At 42.3% G+C, this 25,841-nt stretch overlaps 1 protein-coding gene across 1 annotated transcript in view; it reads right to left on the bottom strand.

The window, feature by feature from the left end:
- Nucleotides 1-3,386: 3,386 nt before the first annotated feature.
- LOC134079457 (zinc finger protein 79-like) overlaps nucleotides 3,387-25,841 on the bottom strand; it is a 41,190-nt gene continuing 18,735 nt past the window's right edge. The window contains exon 3 of the mRNA XM_062535570.1: nucleotides 3,387-6,022. Coding sequence (XP_062391554.1) covers nucleotides 5,244-6,022 — 779 coding nt within the window. The 3' untranslated portion in view covers nucleotides 3,387-5,243. The remainder of the gene's footprint in view (nucleotides 6,023-25,841) is intronic.

Genomic DNA, 25,841 nt, shown 5'->3' with positions numbered 1-25,841 from the left:
CGGCTCTGGAGCCGCATGCGGCTCTTTAGCGCAACCCTGATGGCTCCCTGAGCGTCTTCAAAAATGTATGAAAATGAATGGGGGGATTTTTGTTTGTTTGTTTTAATATGGTTTCTGTATCAGGACAAACACTCTTAACGTTTTCCAATGTTGTAAATATGTGCATGATAAATATTAAAGTTCAACATTTCTGTCAACGAAGATTTGATAGGCCTAGCCTGCCTGCGACACACGTTTCAGGGCGGCGCCGTGCCATGCAGGTGGCTGTGGTTGTAAACAAACCGGCGGGTGTCAGCATGGCCATGGCATGGATCCCAAAGGGAAAAAGAGAAAGATAGCCGATGAGATCAGAGAATTTAAGGCAGAATGGACCGAATCATTTGCTTTCATTGCCGTTGCGGAAGGATTGCCTGCATGTTTGCTTGCTTTGTAATGAGAAGTTGGCGAACAACAAAAAGAGAGACATTTAGAAAGACATTTTCAGGGAAGGCATGCTACATTTGCAGCCGACTACCCAGTTGGGACTGAGAGAAAAAGTGCGATTGCAGTAGCCTACTTCTGGAGAAATTTTGTTGCAACCTGAGAGATATTAAAACGTGGAAAACAACGGTTCACGGGCGGTGATTACACGAAGTTGAACTTAAAGCACCAGCGGAGTAGTCACGTGGTGTGTCATTCTCTCCGAGATGCGCTGTAGGGAAAAACATTTAATCATGAAAGCTCATTATGTAGCCTCGTTATAGCCTACTTAGTCATTTTGATAGTAGGCTAATATAGATAATATACACTTACAGCCTGTGTTACCTTCATATAAGGCTTACATAAGGCTTTTCATTTTTAGCGGCTCCAGACAGATTTGTTTTTTGTTTTTTTGGTCCAAAATGGCTCTTTGAACATTTTGGGTTGCCGACCCCTGACCTAACCCCTCACTGCTCCCCGAGCCCCGCTGGTTGGGCAGGCAGCTCACTGCTCTGGGTTAGTGTGTGCTTCACCTCACTGTGTGTTCTCACTAATTCGGTTAAATTGGGTTAAATGCAGAGAACGATTTTCCCTGACGGGATCAAAAATGGATACTTATACTTATTTGCTGGTGTCTGATTTATCTTCAAAATAGACAAACGTGAGAGCAGCATTAATTTGTGTGAATTTATGGGGCAGTCTATTTGATTTTTTTTAGAAGGAAAAAAAGTATGATTTGCATTCAGTTACCAATTACCTGCATTTCTGTTTTAGAAAGGGGACCGTTTGAATGTGACATTTGAATTTGAACGTAGCAATGCCTTGGGCCCATGTCTTAATCAACACAATGAGCATATGTTGTTCTGCATACAAAATAAATAGAATATATTGACTCCTACATGTTGTGTCAATTTCTTTATTTGTTACTATAGTCATATTCTCCGGCCCCTTGTTTTGCTTCAGTTTTGATGAACTGGCCCCGGGCCCAAATTAATAGCCCACACACACACACACACACACACACACACACACACACACACACACACACACACACACACACACACAAGCTGTGGCTTCATTTAGGTTCATTAATAAGATAAATGGGTAATTTATGTAATCTGATGCTGTCAAATATTAATGTATTTAAAAACCGAATTCACAACATTTCTTTTAAAGCAGGCCTACAATAAAGCTTTGGTCAACAAGCTCTGATGTCTCCAATGTATCTTAAGAGTCATTGCACGAGAAAACCAGGCAAAACCAACAGGAGGTAGGAAGATGGGGGTCGGCCAAATCGGCTCATACTTTGTATATGTGATAAGTATGTGGAACTATGAACAGCCATATACTTAAAACTCTTTTTTGTTGTGGAGTTCTGGGGCCCCTCTCAGAGAACCTCAAAAATCCAACAATTCATGGCTGAAAATGACTGAAATTGCCATTTCTACCCTGATTATCCTGATAAAGATATGAACATGAACTTTATGTTTCCATAGAGCTTAGGTAGAATAGTTTTAAAGACCAAAAGGTGCACTAGGGGGTTATCTGCACCACTGAAAGCAGAATTTTCATCCCTCTAAAATTGGTAATTGTTAGGAGACATTATCTCACATTCGCAGTGGCTTTGGTGGATGGTTTTACTGTTGCTGGACAGAGGAACATCTTCTGATTCAAAAACAATTGTCGTCTAATTGGGCCACACATAATGTGCGCCGTGCCAGGAGGGTCTTTAGGTTTTTTTTTCGGGTTTCGGCAATAGGCGGCCCGCAAGCAAAAACATCTGGCCCGTGAGATCTTTTGAACCAGAGAATTAGGGAAAAAAAAGTCGGACTGCCAGTCTCAAACATGCTCTTTATTTTGAAACGTAACTTTCCAGAACAAAAGAATTTCAATCAATCTAAATGCTTAGCTATTTGTTTCATCTGAATACGAGTGAAGAAGCACACAGCGAGGTGCAGCGTGAACGCACAACATGCAAAAACAAATTAAGTCAGTGGACAGCGCTGGTTCTCAAATTCCAAGCTAGTCCCTAAAACACATGTTGTCATTCAAACAACGGACATAGGCTTATGGTGATAATTAAAACACGACTTCTTTTAAACAGGCCTGACATACGCACATAGAACTGTGAAAAGTAAAACATGAGTTTCAAACATAGCTAGCGTGCGTGTTAGGCTATTTAGGAACGCAACCTTTAAATTAGCATGCTTAGTTTCGTTGTGCCGTCTTGTACTCTTTGCATGCAGAGACACCTTCGTTAGTTGTTACAGATCAGGCATGTGGGCTTTGCATTAATAAAATTAGGGAGGATGAAGGCATAGTGCTCTGTCCATTCATCATTAAAGATCCTGTTTTCGCTGTTAACTTTTCTCTTCAGATTTTTTGATAGTGCCATTTTTTGACAGCTAACAGCAACGCGTGGAAATGTTTTTTCTGGTGTTGTTTATTTTAATTTTTTAAACACACAGGAATATAATAGCGCCCCCAATGACCAGTCGACAAATTTAACCTACATCAGCCTGCTTGAATGTCTCTGCTCTGACATTTCAAGAGCGCCTATCATTTTTACCTCCTCCGATATTAATGAATTAAATTAGCCATTGTTTTGGTTGTAAACTTGTGGCCCGCTATGTAATGGCTTGGAAAATATCTGGCCCGAGGCCACACTTAATTGCCGACCCCTGCCATAGGGTTTAATATAACGTCAGTCCACTCTTTGCAGCTATAACAGCTTCAACTCGTATGGGAAGACTTTCCATTAGGAGTGTGTTTATGGGATTTGTTTTACCATTCTCTCAGAAGCGCATTTGATCATCACACACTGATGTTGGACGAAGCGCCTGGCTCTCAGGATCCGCTCTAACTCATCCGAAAGGTGTTCTATTCGGTTGAGGTCAGGACTCTGCAGGCCAGTCTAGTTCATCCCACTGATCTATAAAGAATACCTGGATAGACTATCTCATTGTTGCTGACCCATCAACAATGAAGCCAATGGAACTGTCCCGAGTGGTCCCATAATGGCGGCGAGGTGTTCCAATTCCATTGTTGCAGAACGGCAACATTCTTTTACTGTCTTTTACTGTCTATGCATTCCTATGGCAAGTGGTCCCATAATGGCCGCCCCCATGTAGGCTTCAGAATTTTGACGTAGATGCTCTATCCAGGTATTCTTTATAGATCAGTGGTTCATCCACACCACACTCTTGTCATGCCTTTATGGACCTTGCTTTGTGAACTGGTGCACAGTCACGTTGGAACAAGAAGTGGCCATCCCCGAGCTGGGCTTGGTCTCTTAGTTCCGGTGAAAGGAACTCTGAATGCTTCAGCATTGACTGAGAGATTTTGGACAATTCCATGCTCCCAACTTTATTGGATGGCCACTTCCTGTTCCAACATGACTGTGAACTGTTAATGAGATGCATAAACAGGAGAATGATATGACCAGTTGTCCCATAAAAAGGGCAGAAACGAGTTATTTAAAATGCCAGTGTAACAGAGTTAAAAATGTAGTGTATTATTATGATTTTCGCCAAAAATGAAACAGCCTTGTTTAAATGTAAAAGGGAGCCACCCTTGGTCATATTGTGTACTGCAGGTCTGCTGCATGTAGTCCCGTGTTGTTTCCCTACCAGATCAGCTTGTGATCTGGTAGGTTCACTGTATAAAGCACTCCACACAGTATATCAGTTTTCTAAAAGTAACTTGATGTTTAAGTTGGTAACTTCGATGTTTTCCATGTATTATATTATTTGACATACACTGTAGCGAGCATACCTCTTTTTGCATGGTTTTACAGAGTTTGTTAATGTTTTCCTGTTTAACCGTAAGTTTCTCCACAATGGTTAACGTGACTAGCAGTAAACTACGCTAGCCACGTCCATGCTTTTAATGTACTGTATATCGAGCATATATTAGTTAAAAATGCATTGAAAGTTACTCTGTATCTGTCATGTGTGTATGCTTAGTCTCAGTATAGCCTCTGTATGTATGAGATAACAGCGAATGTTAAGCGATCGAGTCACCCTGAACGTTAATTAGCTGTTGTTCCATGTGTGCGAACATTCTGTCTGGCGTGTCTCAGTGTACAATAGAATATTTACGTAGTACGTTATTTTGCTTGTGCAGATGCATGCAGTACATGTGCCTGAAGGCAATGTTTTGATATCTTTTCTGAAAGGTATGTGGCTCCATAATGTTGCTGTTATGTTATGTTATGTTATGTATGCTAATATGTATTACAGTTATGCCCATTCTATGGGAAGTTAAAAGTTATAGATCAGAGAAGTCATGCTTGTGATCTGATGCATGCAGTACATGTGCCTGAAGGCAATGTTTTGATATTTTTTCTGAAAGGAAAATAAAAGAGAGAGAAAATTCAACATTTCGCCTCAGTCCCACCCGATGTTTGACCACAGTTACACCAGTCAACGTCAGCAGTGCAATGCTAGTTGAATCGTTTTGTTTACTCATAGCAACAGTTGATATGGACGGAAAACTCATGCTTTTAGCCTTCTCCCCTCTGAATTGCGCAATGACACGCCCACTCCGGTTCGCAGGAAAAAACAAGTATTTTTTGGTTCGACTTCCGAACCAAGGTGCCACGTTCCGAACTGGATTTTGTTTTAGTGGAAACACGACAAACGGTTCAAATGTTGGTTCGGGAACGGGAACGGAGCCGGTTCTCTGTCGGTGGAAAAAGGCCCATAGTGGCATGAGTGTTGTGCATGAATCTATGGATCCGCTAAGGGGACATGAGCAAAATCTAAAAAAAAAACTCTTAACATTTATTTGTTTGTTTTGTTTTGTTGTTTTTCAAGTGTAGTCTCCAGATCGGCGCTGTGGAACTTTAGCTGGTGTCTCTGGAGCTGGTCGTCTCGAGTGAAACTGTGGCCGCAGTGAGTGCAGCGGTACGGTCTCTCTCCTGTATGAAGGCGCTGGTGTACTTTCAGATGTATCCCTTGGTTAAAACTCTTCCCACAGTGATTACATCGGTACGGTCTCTCTCCTGTATGAATGCGCTGGTGTCGTTTCAGAGTTCCCCCGTCAGTGAAACTCTTGTCACACTGAGTGCACTGGTACGGTCTCTCTTCCGTATGTGTTCGCAGATGTACTTTCAGATGTATCCCTTGGTGAAAACTCTTCCCACAGTGATCACATCGGTATGGTCTCTCTCCTGTATGAATGCGCTGGTGTCGTTTCAGAGTTCCCCCGCCAGTGAAAGTCTCGTCACACTGAGTGCACTGGTACGGTCTCTCTCTCTTCACTCCAAGGTGTGTTTTTTCGTGTCGTTTCAAAGATCCCGAATTAGTGAAACTCTTCCTACATTCAGAGCACTGGTATGGCCTCTCTCCTGTGTGAATGCGCTGATGTTGCTTCAAAAAGCACTTGTGAGTGAAAGCTAAGCCACACTGAGCGCATTGGTATGGTTTGTCTCCTGTGTGAGTGCGCTCGTGCTGATTGAGATTCTTCTTTTGCCGGTAACTCCTGCTGCACTGAGAGCAACAGTACCGTTTCTCGGTCTCTGTAATCTGTGCGATGGAGGGCAAGGACGAAGCTCCTTTCCCTGTTTTCCGAAACAAAAATGGAAGACACAGCCACTTCAGCAAACACAAACAACTGCCTATCTTGTTAACTGTCAGGACTACAGTAATGTATTTGTATATCTCGATATTTTGAAATGTGGTCAACTTCTCATATGATGCAGGCAGACACTTACATAAACACACATACAAAAATGCATTTGTGTAAATCATTTTTTGGGACCAAATTAAAGATGCAGTCAGCGATTATACATTTTAAGTTTATATTTTAAATGATTAGCAGGTGCTTTTGTCCGAAACAACACACATTATTTTTCAAACGAGGACCAAACAGAACCCACCAGAGAGGAAGTTCACACCTCCCTTCAGTATTCCCAGAGGAACTCAATTCAGGGTTTCGTTTTTGTTTGAGGAACAATTGCTTGGGACCATGTGTACTCAACGCACAGCTAGAGGACCATGAGGAGACGATTGCTCAATGTGACACACTCATAAATACAGGAGAGAACACCACACACACATTCATAAATACAGGAGAGACCAAACACACACACACACACACACACAGCTAGCGGATCATGAGGAGACGATCGCTCAATGTGACAAAAAAAATGTTACGAGCTTGAAATCACGTATGATTACTGACTGCACCTTTTCATTGGCATTATCTAAAGTCTGTCCTGTCTGTCCTCATAAATACAGGAGAGAACACCACACACACATTCATAAATACAGGAGAGACCAAACACACACACACACACACACACACACACACACAGCTAGCGGATCATGAGGAGACGATCGCTCTATGTGACAAAAAAATGTTACGAGCTTGAAATCACGTATGATTACTGACTGCACCTTTTCATTGGCATTATCTAAAGTCTGTCCTGTCTGTCCTCATAAATACAGGAGAGAACACCACACACACACATTCATAAATACAGGAGAGACCAAACACACACACACACACACACACACACACACACACACACACACACACACACACAGCTAGCGGATCATGAGGAGACGATCGCTCTATGTGACCAAAAAAATGTTACGAGCTTGAAATCACGTATGATTACTGACTGCACCTTTTCATTGGCATTATCTAAAGTCTGTCCTGTCTGTCCTCATAAATACAGGAGAGAACACCACACACACATTCATAAATACAGGAGAGACCAAACACACACACACACACACACACACACACACACACACACAGCTAGCGGATCATGAGGAGACGATCGCTCTATGTGACAAAAAAATGTTACGAGCTTGAAATCACGTATGATTACTGACTGCACCTTTTCATTGGCATTATCTAAAGTCTGTCCTGTCTGTCCTCATAAATACAGGAGAGAACACCACACACACAATCATAAGTACAGGAGAGACCAAACACACACACACACACACACACACACACAGCTAGCGGATCATGAGGAGACGATCGCTCTATGTGACAAAAAAATGTTACGAGCTTGAAATCACGTATGATTACTGACTGCACCTTTTCATTGGCATTATCTAAAGTCTGTCCTGTCTGTCCTCATAAATACAGGAGAGAACACCACACACACATTCATAAATACAGGAGAGACCAAACACACACACACACACACACACACACACACACAGCTAGCGGATCATGAGGAGACGATCGCTCTATGTGACAAAAAAATGTTACGAGCTTGAAATCACGTATGATTACTGACTGCACCTTTTCATTGGCATTATCTAAAGTCTGTCCTGTCTGTCCTCATAAATACAGGAGAGAACACCACACACACATTCATAAATACAGGAGAGACCAAACACACACACACACACACACACACACACACAGCTAGCGGATCATGAGGAGACGATCGCTCTATGTGACAAAAAAATTTTACGAGCTTGAAATCACGTATGATTACTGACTGCACCTTTTCATTGGCATTATCTAAAGTCTGTCCTGTCTGTCCTCATAAATACAGGAGAGAACACCACACACACATTCATAAATACAGGAGAGACCAAACACACACACACACACACACACACACAGCTAGCGGATCATGAGGAGACGATCGCTCTATGTGACAAAAAAATGTTACAAGCTTGAAATCACGTATGATTACTGACTGCACCTTTTCATTGGCATTATCTAAAGTCTGTCCTGTCTGTCCTCATAAATACAGGAGAGAACACCACACACACATTCATAAATACAGGAGAGACCAAACACACACACACACACACACACACACACACAGCTAGCGGATCATGAGGAGACGATCGCTCTATGTGACAAAAAAATGTTACGAGCTTGAAATCACGTATGATTACTGACTGCACCTTTTCATTGGCATTATCTAAAGTCTGTCCTGTCTGTCCTCATAAATACAGGAGAGAACACCACACACACATTCATAAATACAGGAGAGACCAAACACACACACACACACACACACACACACACACACACACAGCTAGCGGATCATGAGGAGACGATCACTCTATGTGACCAAAAAAATGTTACGAGCTTGAAATCACGTATGATTACTGACTGTTTCATTGGCATTATCTAAAGTCTGTCCTGTCTGTCCTCATAAATACAGGAGAGAACACCACACACACATTCATAAATACAGGAGAGACCAAACACACACACACACACACACACACACAGCTAGCGGATCATGAGGAGACGATCGCTCTATGTGACAAAAAAATGTTACAAGCTTGAAATCACGTATGATTACTGACTGCACCTTTTCATTGGCATTATCTAAAGTCTGTCCTGTCTGTCCTCATAAATACAGGAGAGAACACCACACACACATTCATAAATACAGGAGAGACCAAACACACACACACACACACACACACAGCTAGCGGATCATGAGGAGACGATCGCTCTATGTGACAAAAAAATGTTACGAGCTTGAAATCACGTATGATTACTGACTGCACCTTTTCATTGGCATTATCTAAAGTCTGTCCTGTCTGTCCTCATAAATACAGGAGAGAACACCACACACACATTCATAAATACAGGAGAGACCAAACACACACACACACACACACACACACACACAGCTAGCGGATCATGAGGAGACGATCGCTCTATGTGACAAAAAAATGTTACGAGCTTGAAATCACGTATGATTACTGACTGCACCTTTTCATTGGCATTATCTAAAGTCTGTCCTGTCTGTCCTCATAAATACAGGAGAGAACACCACACACACATTCATAAATACAGGAGAGACCAAACACACACACACACACACACACACACAGCTAGCGGATCATGAGGAGACGATCGCTCTATGTGACAAAAAAATGTTACAAGCTTGAAATCACGTATGATTACTGACTGCACCTTTTCATTGGCATTATCTAAAGTCTGTCCTGTCTGTCCTCATAAATACAGGAGAGAACACCACACACACATTCATAAATACAGGAGAGACCAAACACACACACACACACACACACACACACACAGCTAGCGGATCATGAGGAGACGATCGCTCTATGTGACAAAAAAATGTTACGAGCTTGAAATCACGTATGATTACTGACTGCACCTTTTCATTGGCATTATCTAAAGTCTGTCCTGTCTGTCCTCATAAATACAGGAGAGAACACCACACACACATTCATAAATACAGGAGAGACCAAACACACACACACACACACACACACACACACACACACACACACACACACACACAGCTAGCGGATCATGAGGAGACGATCACTCTATGTGACCAAAAAAATGTTACGAGCTTGAAATCACGTATGATTACTGACTGTTTCATTGGCATTATCTAAAGTCTGTCCTGTCTGTCCTCATAAATACAGGAGAGAACACCACACACACATTCATAAATACAGGAGAGACCAAACACACACACACACACACACACACACACACAGCTAGCGGATCATGAGGAGACGATCGCTCTATGTGACAAAAAAATGTTACGAGCTTGAAATCACGTATGATTACTGACTGCACCTTTTCATTGGCATTATCTAAAGTCTGTCCTGTCTGTCCTCATAAATACAGGAGAGAACACCAAACACACATTCATAAATACAGGAGAGACCAAACACACACACACACACACACACACACACACACACACACACACACACACACACACACACACAGCTAGCGGATCATGAGGAGACGATCGCTCTATGTGACCAAAAAAATGTTACGAGCTTGAAATCACGTATGATTACTGACTGCACCTTTTCATTGGCATTATCTAAAGTCTGTCCTGTCTGTCCTCATAAATACAGGAGAGAACACCACACACAAATTCATAAATACAGGAGAGACCAAACACACACACACACACACACACACACACAGCTAGCGGATCATGAGGAGACGATCGCTCTATGTGACAAAAAAATGTTACGAGCTTGAAATCACGTATGATTACTGACTGCACCTTTTCATTGGCATTATCTAAAGTCTGTCCTGTCTGTCCTCATAAATACAGGAGAGAACACCACACACACATTCATAAATACAGGAGAGACCAAACACACACACACACACACACACACACACACAGCTAGCGGATCATGAGGAGACGATCGCTCTATGTGACAAAAAAATGTTACGAGCTTGAAATCACGTATGATTACTGACTGCACCTTTTCATTGGCATTATCTAAAGTCTGTCCTGTCTGTCCTCATAAATACAGGAGAGAACACCACACACACATTCATAAATACAGGAGAGACCAAACACACACACACACACACACACACACACAGCTAGCGGATCATGAGGAGACGATCGCTCTATGTGACAAAAAAATGTTACGAGCTTGAAATCACGTATGATTACTGACTGCACCTTTTCATTGGCATTATCTAAAGTCTGTCCTGTCTGTCCTCATAAATACAGGAGAGAACACCAAACACACATTCATAAATACAGGAGAGACCAAACACACACACACACACACACACACACACACACACACACACACACACACACAGCTAGCGGATCATGAGGAGACGATCACTCTATGTGACCAAAAAAATGTTACGAGCTTGAAATCACGTATGATTACTGACTGTTTCATTGGCATTATCTAAAGTCTGTCCTGTCTGTCCTCATAAATACAGGAGAGAACACCACACACACATTCATAAATACAGGAGAGACCAAACACACACACACACACACACACACACACAGCTAGCGGATCATGAGGAGACGATCGCTCTATGTGACAAAAAAATGTTACAAGCTTGAAATCACGTATGATTACTGACTGCACCTTTTCATTGGCATTATCTAAAGTCTGTCCTGTCTGTCCTCATAAATACAGGAGAGAACACCACACACACATTCATAAATACAGGAGAGACCAAACACACACACACACACACACACACACACACAGCTAGCGGATCATGAGGAGACGATCGCTCTATGTGACCAAAAAAATGTTACGAGCTTGAAATCACGTATGATTACTGACTGCACCTTTTCATTGGCATTATCTAAAGTCTGTCCTGTCTGTCCTCATAAATACAGGAGAGAACACCACACACACATTCATAAATACAGGAGAGACCAAACACACACACACACACACACACACACACAGCTAGCGGATCATGAGGAGACGATCGCTCTATGTGACAAAAAAATGTTACGAGCTTGAAATCACGTATGATTACTGACTGCACCTTTTCATTGGCATTATCTAAAGTCTGTCCTGTCTGTCCTCATAAATACAGGAGAGAACACCACACACACATTCATAAATACAGGAGAGACCAAACACACACACACACACACACACACACACACACAGCTAGCGGATCATGAGGAGACGATCGCTCTATGTGACAAAAAAATGTTACGAGCTTGAAATCACGTATGATTACTGACTGCACCTTTTCATTGGCATTATCTAAAGTCTGTCCTGTCTGTCCTCATAAATACAGGAGAGAACACCACACACACATTCATAAATACAGGAGAGACCAAACACACACACACACACACACACACACACACAGCTAGCGGATCATGAGGAGACGATCGCTCTATGTGACAAAAAAATGTTACGAGCTTGAAATCACGTATGATTACTGACTGCACCTTTTCATTGGCATTATCTAAAGTCTGTCCTGTCTGTCCTCATAAATACAGGAGAGAACACCAAACACACATTCATAAATACAGGAGAGACCAAACACACACACACACACACACACACACACACACACACACACACACACACACACACACACAGCTAGCGGATCATGAGGAGACGATCGCTCTATGTGACCAAAAAAATGTTACGAGCTTGAAATCACGTATGATTACTGACTGCACCTTTTCATTGGCATTATCTAAAGTCTGTCCTGTCTGTCCTCATAAATACAGGAGAGAACACCACACACACATTCATAAATACAGGAGAGACCAAACACACACACACACACACACACACACACACACACACACAGCTAGCGGATCATGAGGAGACGATCGCTCTATGTGACCAAAAAAATGTTACGAGCTTGAAATCACGTATGATTACTGACTGTTTCATTGGCATTATCTAAAGTCTGTCCTGTCTGTCCTCATAAATACAGGAGAGAACACCACACACACATTCATAAATACAGGAGAGACCAAACACACACACACACACACACACACACACACACAGCTAGCGGATCATGAGGAGACGATCGCTCTATGTGACAAAAAAATGTTACAAGCTTGAAATCACGTATGATTACTGACTGCACCTTTTCATTGGCATTATCTAAAGTCTGTCCTGTCTGTCCTCATAAATACAGGAGAGAACACCACACACACATTCATAAATACAGGAGAGACCAAACACACACACACACACACACACACACACACACAGCTAGCGGATCATGAGGAGACGATCGCTCTATGTGACCAAAAAAATGTTACGAGCTTGAAATCACGTATGATTACTGACTGCACCTTTTCATTGGCATTATCTAAAGTCTGTCCTGTCTGTCCTCATAAATACAGGAGAGAACACCACACACACATTCATAAATACAGGAGAGACCAAACACACACACACACACACACACACACACAGCTAGCGGATCATGAGGAGACGATCGCTCTATGTGACAAAAAAATGTTACGAGCTTGAAATCACGTATGATTACTGACTGCACCTTTTCATTGGCATTATCTAAAGTCTGTCCTGTCTGTCCTCATAAATACAGGAGAGAACACCACACACACATTCATAAATACAGGAGAGACCAAACACACACACACACACACACACACACACACAGCTAGCGGATCATGAGGAGACGATCGCTCTATGTGACAAAAAAATGTTACGAGCTTGAAATCACGTATGATTACTGACTGCACCTTTTCATTGGCATTATCTAAAGTCTGTCCTGTCTGTCCTCATAAATACAGGAGAGAACACCACACACACATTCATAAATACAGGAGAGACCAAACACACACACACACACACACACACACACACAGCTAGCGGATCATGAGGAGACGATCGCTCTATGTGACAAAAAAATGTTACGAGCTTGAAATCACGTATGATTACTGACTGCACCTTTTCATTGGCATTATCTAAAGTCTGTCCTGTCTGTCCTCATAAATACAGGAGAGAACACCACACACACATTCATAAATACAGGAGAGACCAAACACACACACACACACACACACACACACAGCTAGCGGATCATGAGGAGACGATCGCTCTATGTGACAAAAAAATGTTACGAGCTTGAAATCACGTATGATTACTGACTGCACCTTTTCATTGGCATTATCTAAAGTCTGTCCTGTCTGTCCTCATAAATACAGGAGAGAACACCACACACACATTCATAAATACAGGAGAGACCAAACACACACACACACACACACACACACACAGCTAGCGGATCATGAGGAGACGATCGCTCTATGTGACAAAAAAATGTTACGAGCTTGAAATCACGTATGATTACTGACTGCACCTTTTCATTGGCATTATCTAAAGTCTGTCCTGTCTGTCCTCATAAATACAGGAGAGAACACCACACACACATTCATAAATACAGGAGAGACCAAACACACACACACACACACACACACACACAGCTAGCGGATCATGAGGAGACGATCGCTCTATGTGACAAAAAAATGTTACGAGCTTGAAATCACGTATGATTACTGACTGCACCTTTTCATTGGCATTATCTAAAGTCTGTCCTGTCTGTCCTCATAAATACAGGAGAGAACACCACACACACATTCATAAATACAGGAGAGACCAAACACACACAAACACACACACACACACACAGCTAGCGGATCATGAGGAGACGATCGCTCTATGTGACAAAAAAATGTTACGAGCTTGAAATCACGTATGATTACTGACTGCACCTTTTCATTGGCATTATCTAAAGTCTGTCCTGTCTGTCCTCATAAATACAGGAGAGAACACCAAACACACATTCATAAATACAGGAGAGACCAAACACACACACACACACACACACACACACACACACACACACACACACACACACACACACACACAGCTAGCGGATCATGAGGAGACGATCGCTCTATGTGACCAAAAAAATGTTACGAGCTTGAAATCACGTATGATTACTGACTGCACCTTTTCATTGGCATTATCTAAAGTCTGTCCTGTCTGTCCTCATAAATACAGGAGAGAACACCACACACACATTCATAAATACAGGAGAGACCAAACACACACACACACACACACACACACACAGCTAGCGGATCATGAGGAGACGATCGCTCTATGTGACAAAATTTGTTACGAGCTTGAAATCACGTATGATTACTGACTGCACCTTTTCATTGGCATTATCTAAAGTCTGTCCTGTCTGTCCTCATAAATACAGGAGAGAACACCAAACACACATTCATAAATACAGGAGAGACCAACACACACACACACACACACACACACACACACACACACACACACACACACACACACACACACAGCTAGCGGATCATGAGGAGACGATCGCTCTATGTGACCAAAAAAATGTTACGAGCTTGAAATCACGTATGATTACTGACTGCACCTTTTCATTGGCATTATCTAAAGTCTGTCCTGTCTGTCCTCATAAATACAGGAGAGAACACCACACACACATTCATAAATACAGGAGAGACCAAACACACACACACACACACACACACACACACACACACACACACACACACACACAGCTAGCGAATCATGAGGAGACGATCGCTCTATGTGACCAAAAAAATGTTACGAGCTTGAAATCACGTATGATTACTGACTGCTTTTCATTGGCATTATCTAAAGTCTGTCCTGTCTGTCCTCATAAATACAGGAGAGAACACCACACACACATTCATAAATACAGGAGAGACCAAACACACACACACACACACACACACACACACACAGCTAGCGGATCATGAGGAGACGATCGCTCTATGTGACAAAAAAATGTTACAAGCTTGAAATCACGTATGATTACTGACTGCACCTTTTCATTGGCATTATCTAAAGTCTGTCCTGTCTGTCCTCATAAATACAGGAGAGAACACCACACACACATTCATAAATACAGGAGAGACCAAACACACACACACACACACACACACACACAGCTAGCGGATCATGAGGAGACGATCGCTCTATGTGACCAAAAAAATGTTACGAGCTTGAAATCACGTATGATTACTGACTGCACCTTTTCATTGGCATTATCTAAAGTCTGTCCTGTCTGTCCTCATAAATACAGGAGAGAACACCACACACACATTCATAAATACAGGAGAGACCAAACACACAAACACACACACACACACACACAGCTAGCGGATCATGAGGAGACGATCGCTCTATGTGACAAAAAAATGTTACGAGCTTGAAATCACGTATGATTACTGACTGCACCTTTTCATTGGCATTATCTAAAGTCTGTCCTGTCTGTCCTCATAAATACAGGAGAGAACACCACACACACATTCATAAATACAGGAGAGACCAAACACACATACACACACACACACACACACACAGCTAGCGGATCATGAGGAGACGATCGCTCTATGTGACAAAAAAATGTTACGAGCTTGAAATCACGTATGATTACTGACTGCACCTTTTCATTGGCATTATCTAAAGTCTGTCCTGTCTGTCCTCATAAATACAGGAGAGAACACCACACACACATTCATAAATACAGGAGAGACCAAACACACACACACACACACACACACACACAGCTAGCGGATCATGAGGAGACGATCGCTCTATGTGACAAAAAAATGTTACGAGCTTGAAATCACGTATGATTACTGACTGCACCTTTTCATTGGCATTATCTAAAGTCTGTCCTGTCTGTCCTCATAAATACAGGAGAGAACACCAAACACACATTCATAAATACAGGAGAGACCAAACACATACACACACACACACACACACACACACACACACACACACACACACACACACACACACACAGCTAGCGGATCATGAGGAGACGATCGCTCTATGTGACCAAAAAAATGTTACGAGCTTGAAATCACGTATGATTACTGACTGCACCTTTTCATTGGCATTATCTAAAGTCTGTCCTGTCTGTCCTCATAAATACAGGAGAGAACACCACACACACATTCATAAATACAGGAGAGACCAAACACACACACACACACACACACACATACACAGCTAGCGGATCATGAGGAGACGATCGCTCTATGTGACAAAAAAAATTTACGAGCTTGAAATCACGTATGATTACTGACTGCACCTTTTCATTGGCATTATCTAAAGTCTGTCCTGTCTGTCCTCATAAATACAGGAGAGAACACCACACACACATTCATAAAAACAGGAGAGACCAAACACACACACACACACACACACACACACACACAGCTAGCGGATCATGAGGAGACGATCGCTCAATGTGACAAAAAAAATGTTACGAGCTTGAAATCACGTATGATTACTGACTGCACCTTTTCATTGGCATTATCTAAAGTCTGTCCTGTCTGTCCTCATAAATACAGGAGAGAACACCATACACACATTCATAAATACAGGAGAGACCAAACACACACACACACACACACACACAGCTAGCGGATCATGAGGAGACGATCGCTCTATGTGACAAAAAAATGTTACGAGCTTGAAATCACGTATGATTACTGACTGCACCTTTTCATTGGCATTATCTAAAGTCTGTCCTGTCTGTCCTCATAAATACAGGAGAGAACACCACACACACATTCATAAATACAGGAGAGACCAAACACACACACACACACACACACACACACACACAGCTAGCGGATCATGAGGAGACGATCGCTCTATGTGACAAAAAAATGTTACGAGCTTGAAATCACGTATGATTACTGACTGCACCTTTTCATTGGCATTATCTAAAGTCTGTCCTGTCTGTCCTCATAAATACAGGAGAGAACACCACACACACATTCATAAATACAGGAGAGACCAAACACACACACACACACACACACACACACACAGCTAGCGGATCATGAGGAGACGATCGCTCTATGTGACAAAAAAATGTTACGAGCTTGAAATCACGTATGATTACTGACTGCACCTTTTCATTGGCATTATCTAAAGTCTGTCCTGTCTGTCCTCATAAATACAGGAGAGAACACCACACACACATTCATAAATACAGGAGAGACCAAACACACACACACACACACACACACACACACACACACACACACACACACACACACACACACACACACACAGCTAGCGGATCATGAGGAGACGATCGCTCTATGTGACAAAAAAATGTTACGAGCTTGAAATCACGTATGATTACTGACTGCACCTTTTCATTGGCATTATCTAAAGTCTGTCCTGTCTGTCCTCATAAATACAGGAGAGAACACCACACACACATTCATAAATACAGGAGAGACCAAACACACACACACACACACACACACACACACACACAGCTAGCGGATCATGAGGAGACGATCGCTCTATGTGACAAAAAAATGTTACGAGCTTGAAATCACGTATGATTACTGACTGCACCTTTTCATTGGCATTATCTAAAGTCTGTCCTGTCTGTCCTCATAAATACAGGAGAGAACACCACACACACATTCATAAATACAGGAGAGACCAAACACACACACACACACACACACACACACACACACAGCTAGCGGATCATGAGGAGACGATCGCTCTATGTGACCAAAAAAATGTTACGAGCTTGAAATCACGTATGATTACTGACTGCACCTTTTCATTGGCATTATCTAAAGTCTGTCCTGTCTGTCCTCATAAATACAGGAGAGAACACCACACACACATTCATAAATACAGGAGAGACCAAACACACACACACACACACACACACACACAGCTAGCGGATCATGAGGAGACGATCGCTCTATGTGACAAAAAAATGTTACAAGCTTGAAATCACGTATGATTACTGACTGCACCTTTTCATTGGCATTATCTAAAGTCTGTCCTGTCTGTCCTCATAAATACAGGAGAGAACACCACACACACATTCATAAATACAGGAGAGACCAAACACACACACACACACACACACAGCTAGCGGATCATGAGGAGACGATCGCTCTATGTGACCAAAAAAATTTTACGAGCTTGAAATCACGTATGATTACTGACTGCACCTTTTCATTGGCATTATCTAAAGTCTGTCCTGTCTGTCCTCATAAATACAGGAGAGAACACCACACACACATTCATAAATACAGGAGAGACCAAACACACACACACACACACACACACACACACACACAGCTAGCGGATCATGAGGAGACGATCGCTCTATGTGACAAAAAAATGTTACGAGCTTGAAATCACGTATGATTACTGACTGCACCTTTTCATTGGCATTATCTAAAGTCTGTCCTGTCTGTCCTCATAAATACAGGAGAGAACACCACACACACATTCATAAATACAGGAGAGACCAAACACACACACACACACACACACACACACAGCTAGCGGATCATGAGGAGACGATCGCTCTATGTGACCAAAAAAATTTTACGAGCTTGAAATCACGTATGATTACTGACTGCACCTTTTCATTGGCATTATCTAAAGTCTGTCCTGTCTGTCCTCATAAATACAGGAGAGAACACCACACACACATTCATAAATACAGGAGAGACCAAACACACACACACACACACACACACACACACACACACAGCTAGCGGATCATGAGGAGACGATCGCTCTATGTGACAAAAAAATGTTACGAGCTTGAAATCACGTATGATTACTGACTGCACCTTTTCATTGGCATTATCTAAAGTCTGTCCTGTCTGTCCTCATAAATACAGGAGAGAACACCACACACACATTCATAAATACAGGAGAGACCAAACACACACACACACACACACACACACACACACACACACACAGCTAGCGGATCATGAGGAGACGATCGCTCTATGTGACCAAAAAAATGTTACGAGCTTGAAATCACGTATGATTACTGACTGCACCTTTTCATTGGCATTATCTAAAGTCTGTCCTGTCTGTCCTCATAAATACAGGAGAGAACACCACACACACATTCATAAATACAGGAGAGACCAAACACACACACACACACACACACACACACACAGCTAGCGGATCATGAGGAGACGATCGCTCTATGTGACAAAAAAATGTTACAAGCTTGAAATCACGTATGATTACTGACTGCACCTTTTCATTGGCATTATCTAAAGTCTGTCCTGTCTGTCCTCATAAATACAGGAGAGAACACCACACACACATTCATAAATACAGGAGAGACCAAACACACACACACACACACACACACACACACACAGCTAGCGGATCATGAGGAGACGATCGCTCTATGTGACCAAAAAAATGTTACGAGCTTGAAATCACGTATGATTACTGACTGCCTTTCATTGGCATTATCTAAAGTCTGTCCTGTCTGTCCTCATAAATACAGGAGAGAACACCACACACACATTCATAAATACAGGAGAGACCAAACACACACACACACACACACACACACACAGCTAGCGGATCATGAGGAGACGATCGCTCTATGTGACAAAAAAATGTTACGAAGCTTGAAATCACGTATGATTACTGACTGCACCTTTTCATTGGCATTATCTAAAGTCTGTCCTGTCTGTCCTCATAAATACAGGAGAGAACACCACACACACATTCATAAATACAGGAGAGACCAAACACACACACACACACACACACACACACAGCTAGCGGATCATGAGGAGACGATCGCTCTATGTGACCAAAAAAATGTTACGAGCTTGAAATCACGTATGATTACTGACTGCACCTTTTCATTGGCATTATCTAAAGTCTGTCCTGTCTGTCCTCATAAATACAGGAGAGAACACCACACACACATTCATAAATACAGGAGAGACCAAACACACACACACACACACACACACACACACAGCTAGCGGATCATGAGGAGACGATCGCTCTATGTGACAAAAAAATGTTACGAGCTTCAAATCACGTATGATTACTGACTGCACCTTTTCATTGGCATTATCTAAAGTCTGTCCTGTCTGTCCTCATAAATACAGGAGAGAACACCACACACACATTCATAAATACAGGAGAGACCAAACACACACACACACACACACACACACACACAGCTAGCGGATCATGAGGAGACGATCGCTCTATGTGACAAAAAAATGTTACGAGCTTGAAATCACGTATGATTACTGACTGCACCTTTTCATTGGCATTATCTAAAGTCTGTCCTGTCTGTCCTCATAAATACAGGAGAGAACACCACACACACATTCATAAATACAGGAGAGACCAAACACACACACACACACACACACACACACACAGCTAGCGGATCATGAGGAGACGATCGCTCTATGTGACAAAAAAATGTTACGAGCTTGAAATCACGTATGATTACTGACTGCACCTTTTCATTGGCATTATCTAAAGTCTGTCCTGTCTGTCCTCATAAATACAGGAGAGAACACCAAACACACATTCATAAATACAGGAGAGACCAAACACACACACACACACACACACACACACACACACACACACAGCTAGCGGATCATGAGGAGACGATCGCTCTATGTGACAAAAAAATGTTACGAGCTTGAAATCACGTATGATTACTGACTGCACCTTTTCATTGGCATTATCTAAAGTCTGTCCTGTCTGTCCTCATAAATACAGGAGAGAACACCACACACACATTCATAAATACAGGAGAGACCAAACACACACACACACACACACACACACACACACACAGCTAGCGGATCATGAGGAGACGATCGCTCTATGTGACAAAAAAAATGTTACGAGCTTGAAATCACGTATGATTACTGACTGCACCTTTTCATTGGCATTATCTAAAGTCTGTCCTGTCTGTCCTCATAAATACAGGAGAGAACACCACACACACATTCATAAATACAGGAGAGACCAAACACACACACACACACACACACACACACACACACACAGCTAGCGGATCATGAGGAGACGATCGCTCTATGTGACAAAAAAATGTTACGAGCTTGAAATCACGTATGATTACTGACTGCACCTTTTCATTGGCATTATCTAAAGTCTGTCCTGTCTGTCCTCATAAATACAGGAGAGAACACCACACACACATTCATAAATACAGGAGAGACCAAACACACACACACACACACACACACACACACACAGCTAGCGGATCATGAGGAGACGATCGCTCTATGTGACAAAAAAATGTTACGAGCTTGAAATCACGTATGATTACTGACTGCACCTTTTCATTGGCATTATCTAAAGTCTGTCCTGTCTGTCCTCATAAATACAGGAGAGAACACCACACACACATTCATAAATACAGGAGAGACCAAACACACACACACACACACACACACACACACACACAGCTAGCGGATCATGAGGAGACGATCGCTCTATGTGACAAAAAAATGTTACGAGCTTGAAATCACGTATGATTACTGACTGCACCTTTTCATTGGCATTATCTAAAGTCTGTCCTGTCTGTCCTCATAAATACAGGAGAGAACACCACACACACATTCATAAATACAGGAGAGACCAAACACACACACACACACACACACACACACACAGCTAGCGGATCATGAGGAGACGATCGCTCTATGTGACAAAAAAATGTTACGAGCTTGAAATCACGTATGATTACTGACTGCACCTTTTCATTGGCATTATCTAAAGTCTGTCCTGTCTGTCCTCATAAATACAGGAGAGAACACCACACACACATTCATAAATACAGGAGAGACCAAACACACACACACACACACACACACACACACACACACACAGCTAGCGGATCATGAGGAGACGATCGCTCTATGTGACAAAAAAATGTTACGAGCTTGAAATCACGTATGATTACTGACTGCACCTTTTCATTGGCATTATCTAAAGTCTGTCCTGTCTGTCCTCATAAATACAGGAGAGAACACCACACACACATTCATAAATACAGGAGAGACCAAACACACACACACACACACACACACACACACAGCTAGCGGATCATGAGGAGACGATCGCTCTATGTGACAAAAAAATGTTACGAGCTTGAAATCACGTATGATTACTGACTGCACCTTTTCATTGGCATTATCTAAAGTCTGTCCTGTCTGTCCTCATAAATACAGGAGAGAACACCACACACACATTCATAAATACAGGAGAGACCAAACACACACACACACACACACAGCGACACACACACAGCTAGCGGATCATGAGGAGACGATCGCTCTATGTGACAAAAAAATGTTACAGAGCTTGAAATCACGTATGATTACTGACTGCACCTTTTCATTGGCATTATCTAAAGTCTGTCCTGTCTGTCCTCATAAATACAGGAGAGAACACCACACACACATTCATAAATACAGGAGAGACCAAACACACACACACACACACACACACACACAGCTAGCGGATCATGAGGAGACGATCGCTCTATGTGACAAAAAATGTTACAAGCTTGAAATCACGTATGATTACTGACTGCACCTTTTCATTGGCATTATCTAAAGTCTGTCCTGTCTGTCCTCATAAATACAGGAGAGAACACCACACACACATTCATAAATACAGGAGGAGACCCAAACACACCGACACACACACACACAAGCTAGCGGATCATACACAGCTAGCGGATCATGAGGAGACGATCGCTCTATGTGACAAAAAAATGTTACGAGCTTGAAATCACGTATGATTACTGACTGCACCTTTTCATTGGCATTATCTAAAGTCTGTCCTGTCTGTCCTCATAAATACAGGAGAGAACACCACACACACATTCATAAATACAGGAGAGACCAAACACACACACACACACACACACACACACACACAGCTAGCGGATCATGAGGAGACGATCGCTCTATGTGACAAAAAAATGTTACGAGCTTGAAATCACGTATGATTACTGACTGCACCTTTTCATTGGCATTATCTAAAGTCTGTCCTGTCTGTCCTCATAAATACAGGAGAGAACACCACACACACATTCATAAATACAGGAGAGACCAAACACACACACACACACACACACACACACACAGCTAGCGGATCATGAGGAGACGATCGCTCTATGTGACAAAAAAATGTTACGAGCTTGAAATCACGTATGATTACTGACTGCACCTTTTCATTGGCATTATCTAAAGTCTGTCCTGTCTGTCCTCATAAATACAGGAGAGAACACCACACACACATTCATAAATACAGGAGAGACCAAACACACACACACACACACACACACACACACAGCTAGCGGATCATGAGGAGACGATCGCTCTATGTGACAAAAAAATGTTACGAGCTTGAAATCACGTATGATTACTGACTGCACCTTTTCATTGGCATTATCTAAAGTCTGTCCTGTCTGTCCTCATAAATACAGGAGAGAACACCACACACACATTCATAAATACAGGAGAGACCAAACACACACACACACACACACACACACACACACACACACAGCTAGCGGATCATGAGGAGACGATCGCTCTATGTGACAAAAAAATGTTACGAGCTTGAAATCACGTATGATTACTGACTGCACCTTTTCATTGGCATTATCTAAAGTCTGTCCTGTCTGTCCTCATAAATACAGGAGAGAACACCACACACACATTCATAAATACAGGAGAGACCAAACACACACACACACACACACACACACACACACAGCTAGCGGATCATGAGGAGACGATCGCTCTATGTGACAAAAAAATGTTACGAGCTTGAAATCACGTATGATTACTGACTGCACCTTTTCATTGGCATTATCTAAAGTCTGTCCTGTCTGTCCTCATAAATACAGGAGAGAACACCACACACACATTCATAAATACAGGAGAGACCAAACACACACACACACACACACACACACACAGCTAGCGGATCATGAGGAGACGATCGCTCTATGTGACAAAAAAATGTTACGAGCTTGAAATCACGTATGATTACTGACTGCACCTTTTCATTGGCATTATCTAAAGTCTGTCCTGTCTGTCCTCATAAATACAGGAGAGAACACCACACACACATTCATAAATACAGGAGAGACCAAACACACACACACACACACACACACACACACAGCTAGCGGATCATGAGGAGACGATCGCTCTATGTGACCAAAAAAATGTTACGAGCTTGAAATCACGTATGATTACTGACTGCACCTTTTCATTGGCATTATCTAAAGTCTGTCCTGTCTGTCCTCATAAATACAGGAGAGAACACCACACACACATTCATAAATACAGGAGAGACCAAACACACACACACACACACACACACACACACAGCTAGCGGATCATGAGGAGACGATCGCTCTATGTGACAAAAAAATGTTACGAGCTTGAAATCACGTATGATTACTGACTGCACCTTTTCATTGGCATTATCTAAAGTCTGTCCTGTCTGTCCTCATAAATACAGGAGAGAACACCACACACACATTCATAAATACAGGAGAGACCAAACACACACACACACACACACACACACACACAGCTAGCGGATCATGAGGAGACGATCGCTCTATGTGACCAAAAAAATGTTACGAGCTTGAAATCACGTATGATTACTGACTGCACCTTTTCATTGGCATTATCTAAAGTCTGTCCTGTCTGTCCTCATAAATACAGGAGAGAACACCACACACACATTCATAAATACAGGAGAGACCAAACACACACACACACACACACACACACACACAGCTAGCGGATCATGAGGAGACGATCGCTCTATGTGACAAAAAATGTTACGAGCTTGAAATCACGTATGATTACTGACTGCACCTTTTCATTGGCATTATCTAAAGTCTGTCCTGTCTGTCCTCATAAATACAGGAGAGAACACCACACACACATTCATAAATACAGGAGAGACCAAACACACACACACACACACACACACAGCTAGCGGATCATGAGGAGACGATCGCTCTATGTGACAAAAAAATGTTACGAGCTTGAAATCACGTATGATTACTGACTGCACCTTTTCATTGGCATTATCTAAAGTCTGTCCTGTCTGTCCTCATAAATACAGGAGAGAACACCACACACACATTCATAAATACAGGAGAGACCAAACACACACACACACACACAGCTAGCGGATCATGAGGAGACGATC

Source organism: Sardina pilchardus, chromosome 1, assembly GCF_963854185.1.
Source record: "Sardina pilchardus chromosome 1, fSarPil1.1, whole genome shotgun sequence".
NCBI lineage: Eukaryota > Metazoa > Chordata > Actinopteri > Clupeiformes > Clupeidae > Sardina > Sardina pilchardus.
Note: the sequence above shows the minus strand (reverse complement) of the source record. Positions and strands in the feature narration are given on the sequence as shown.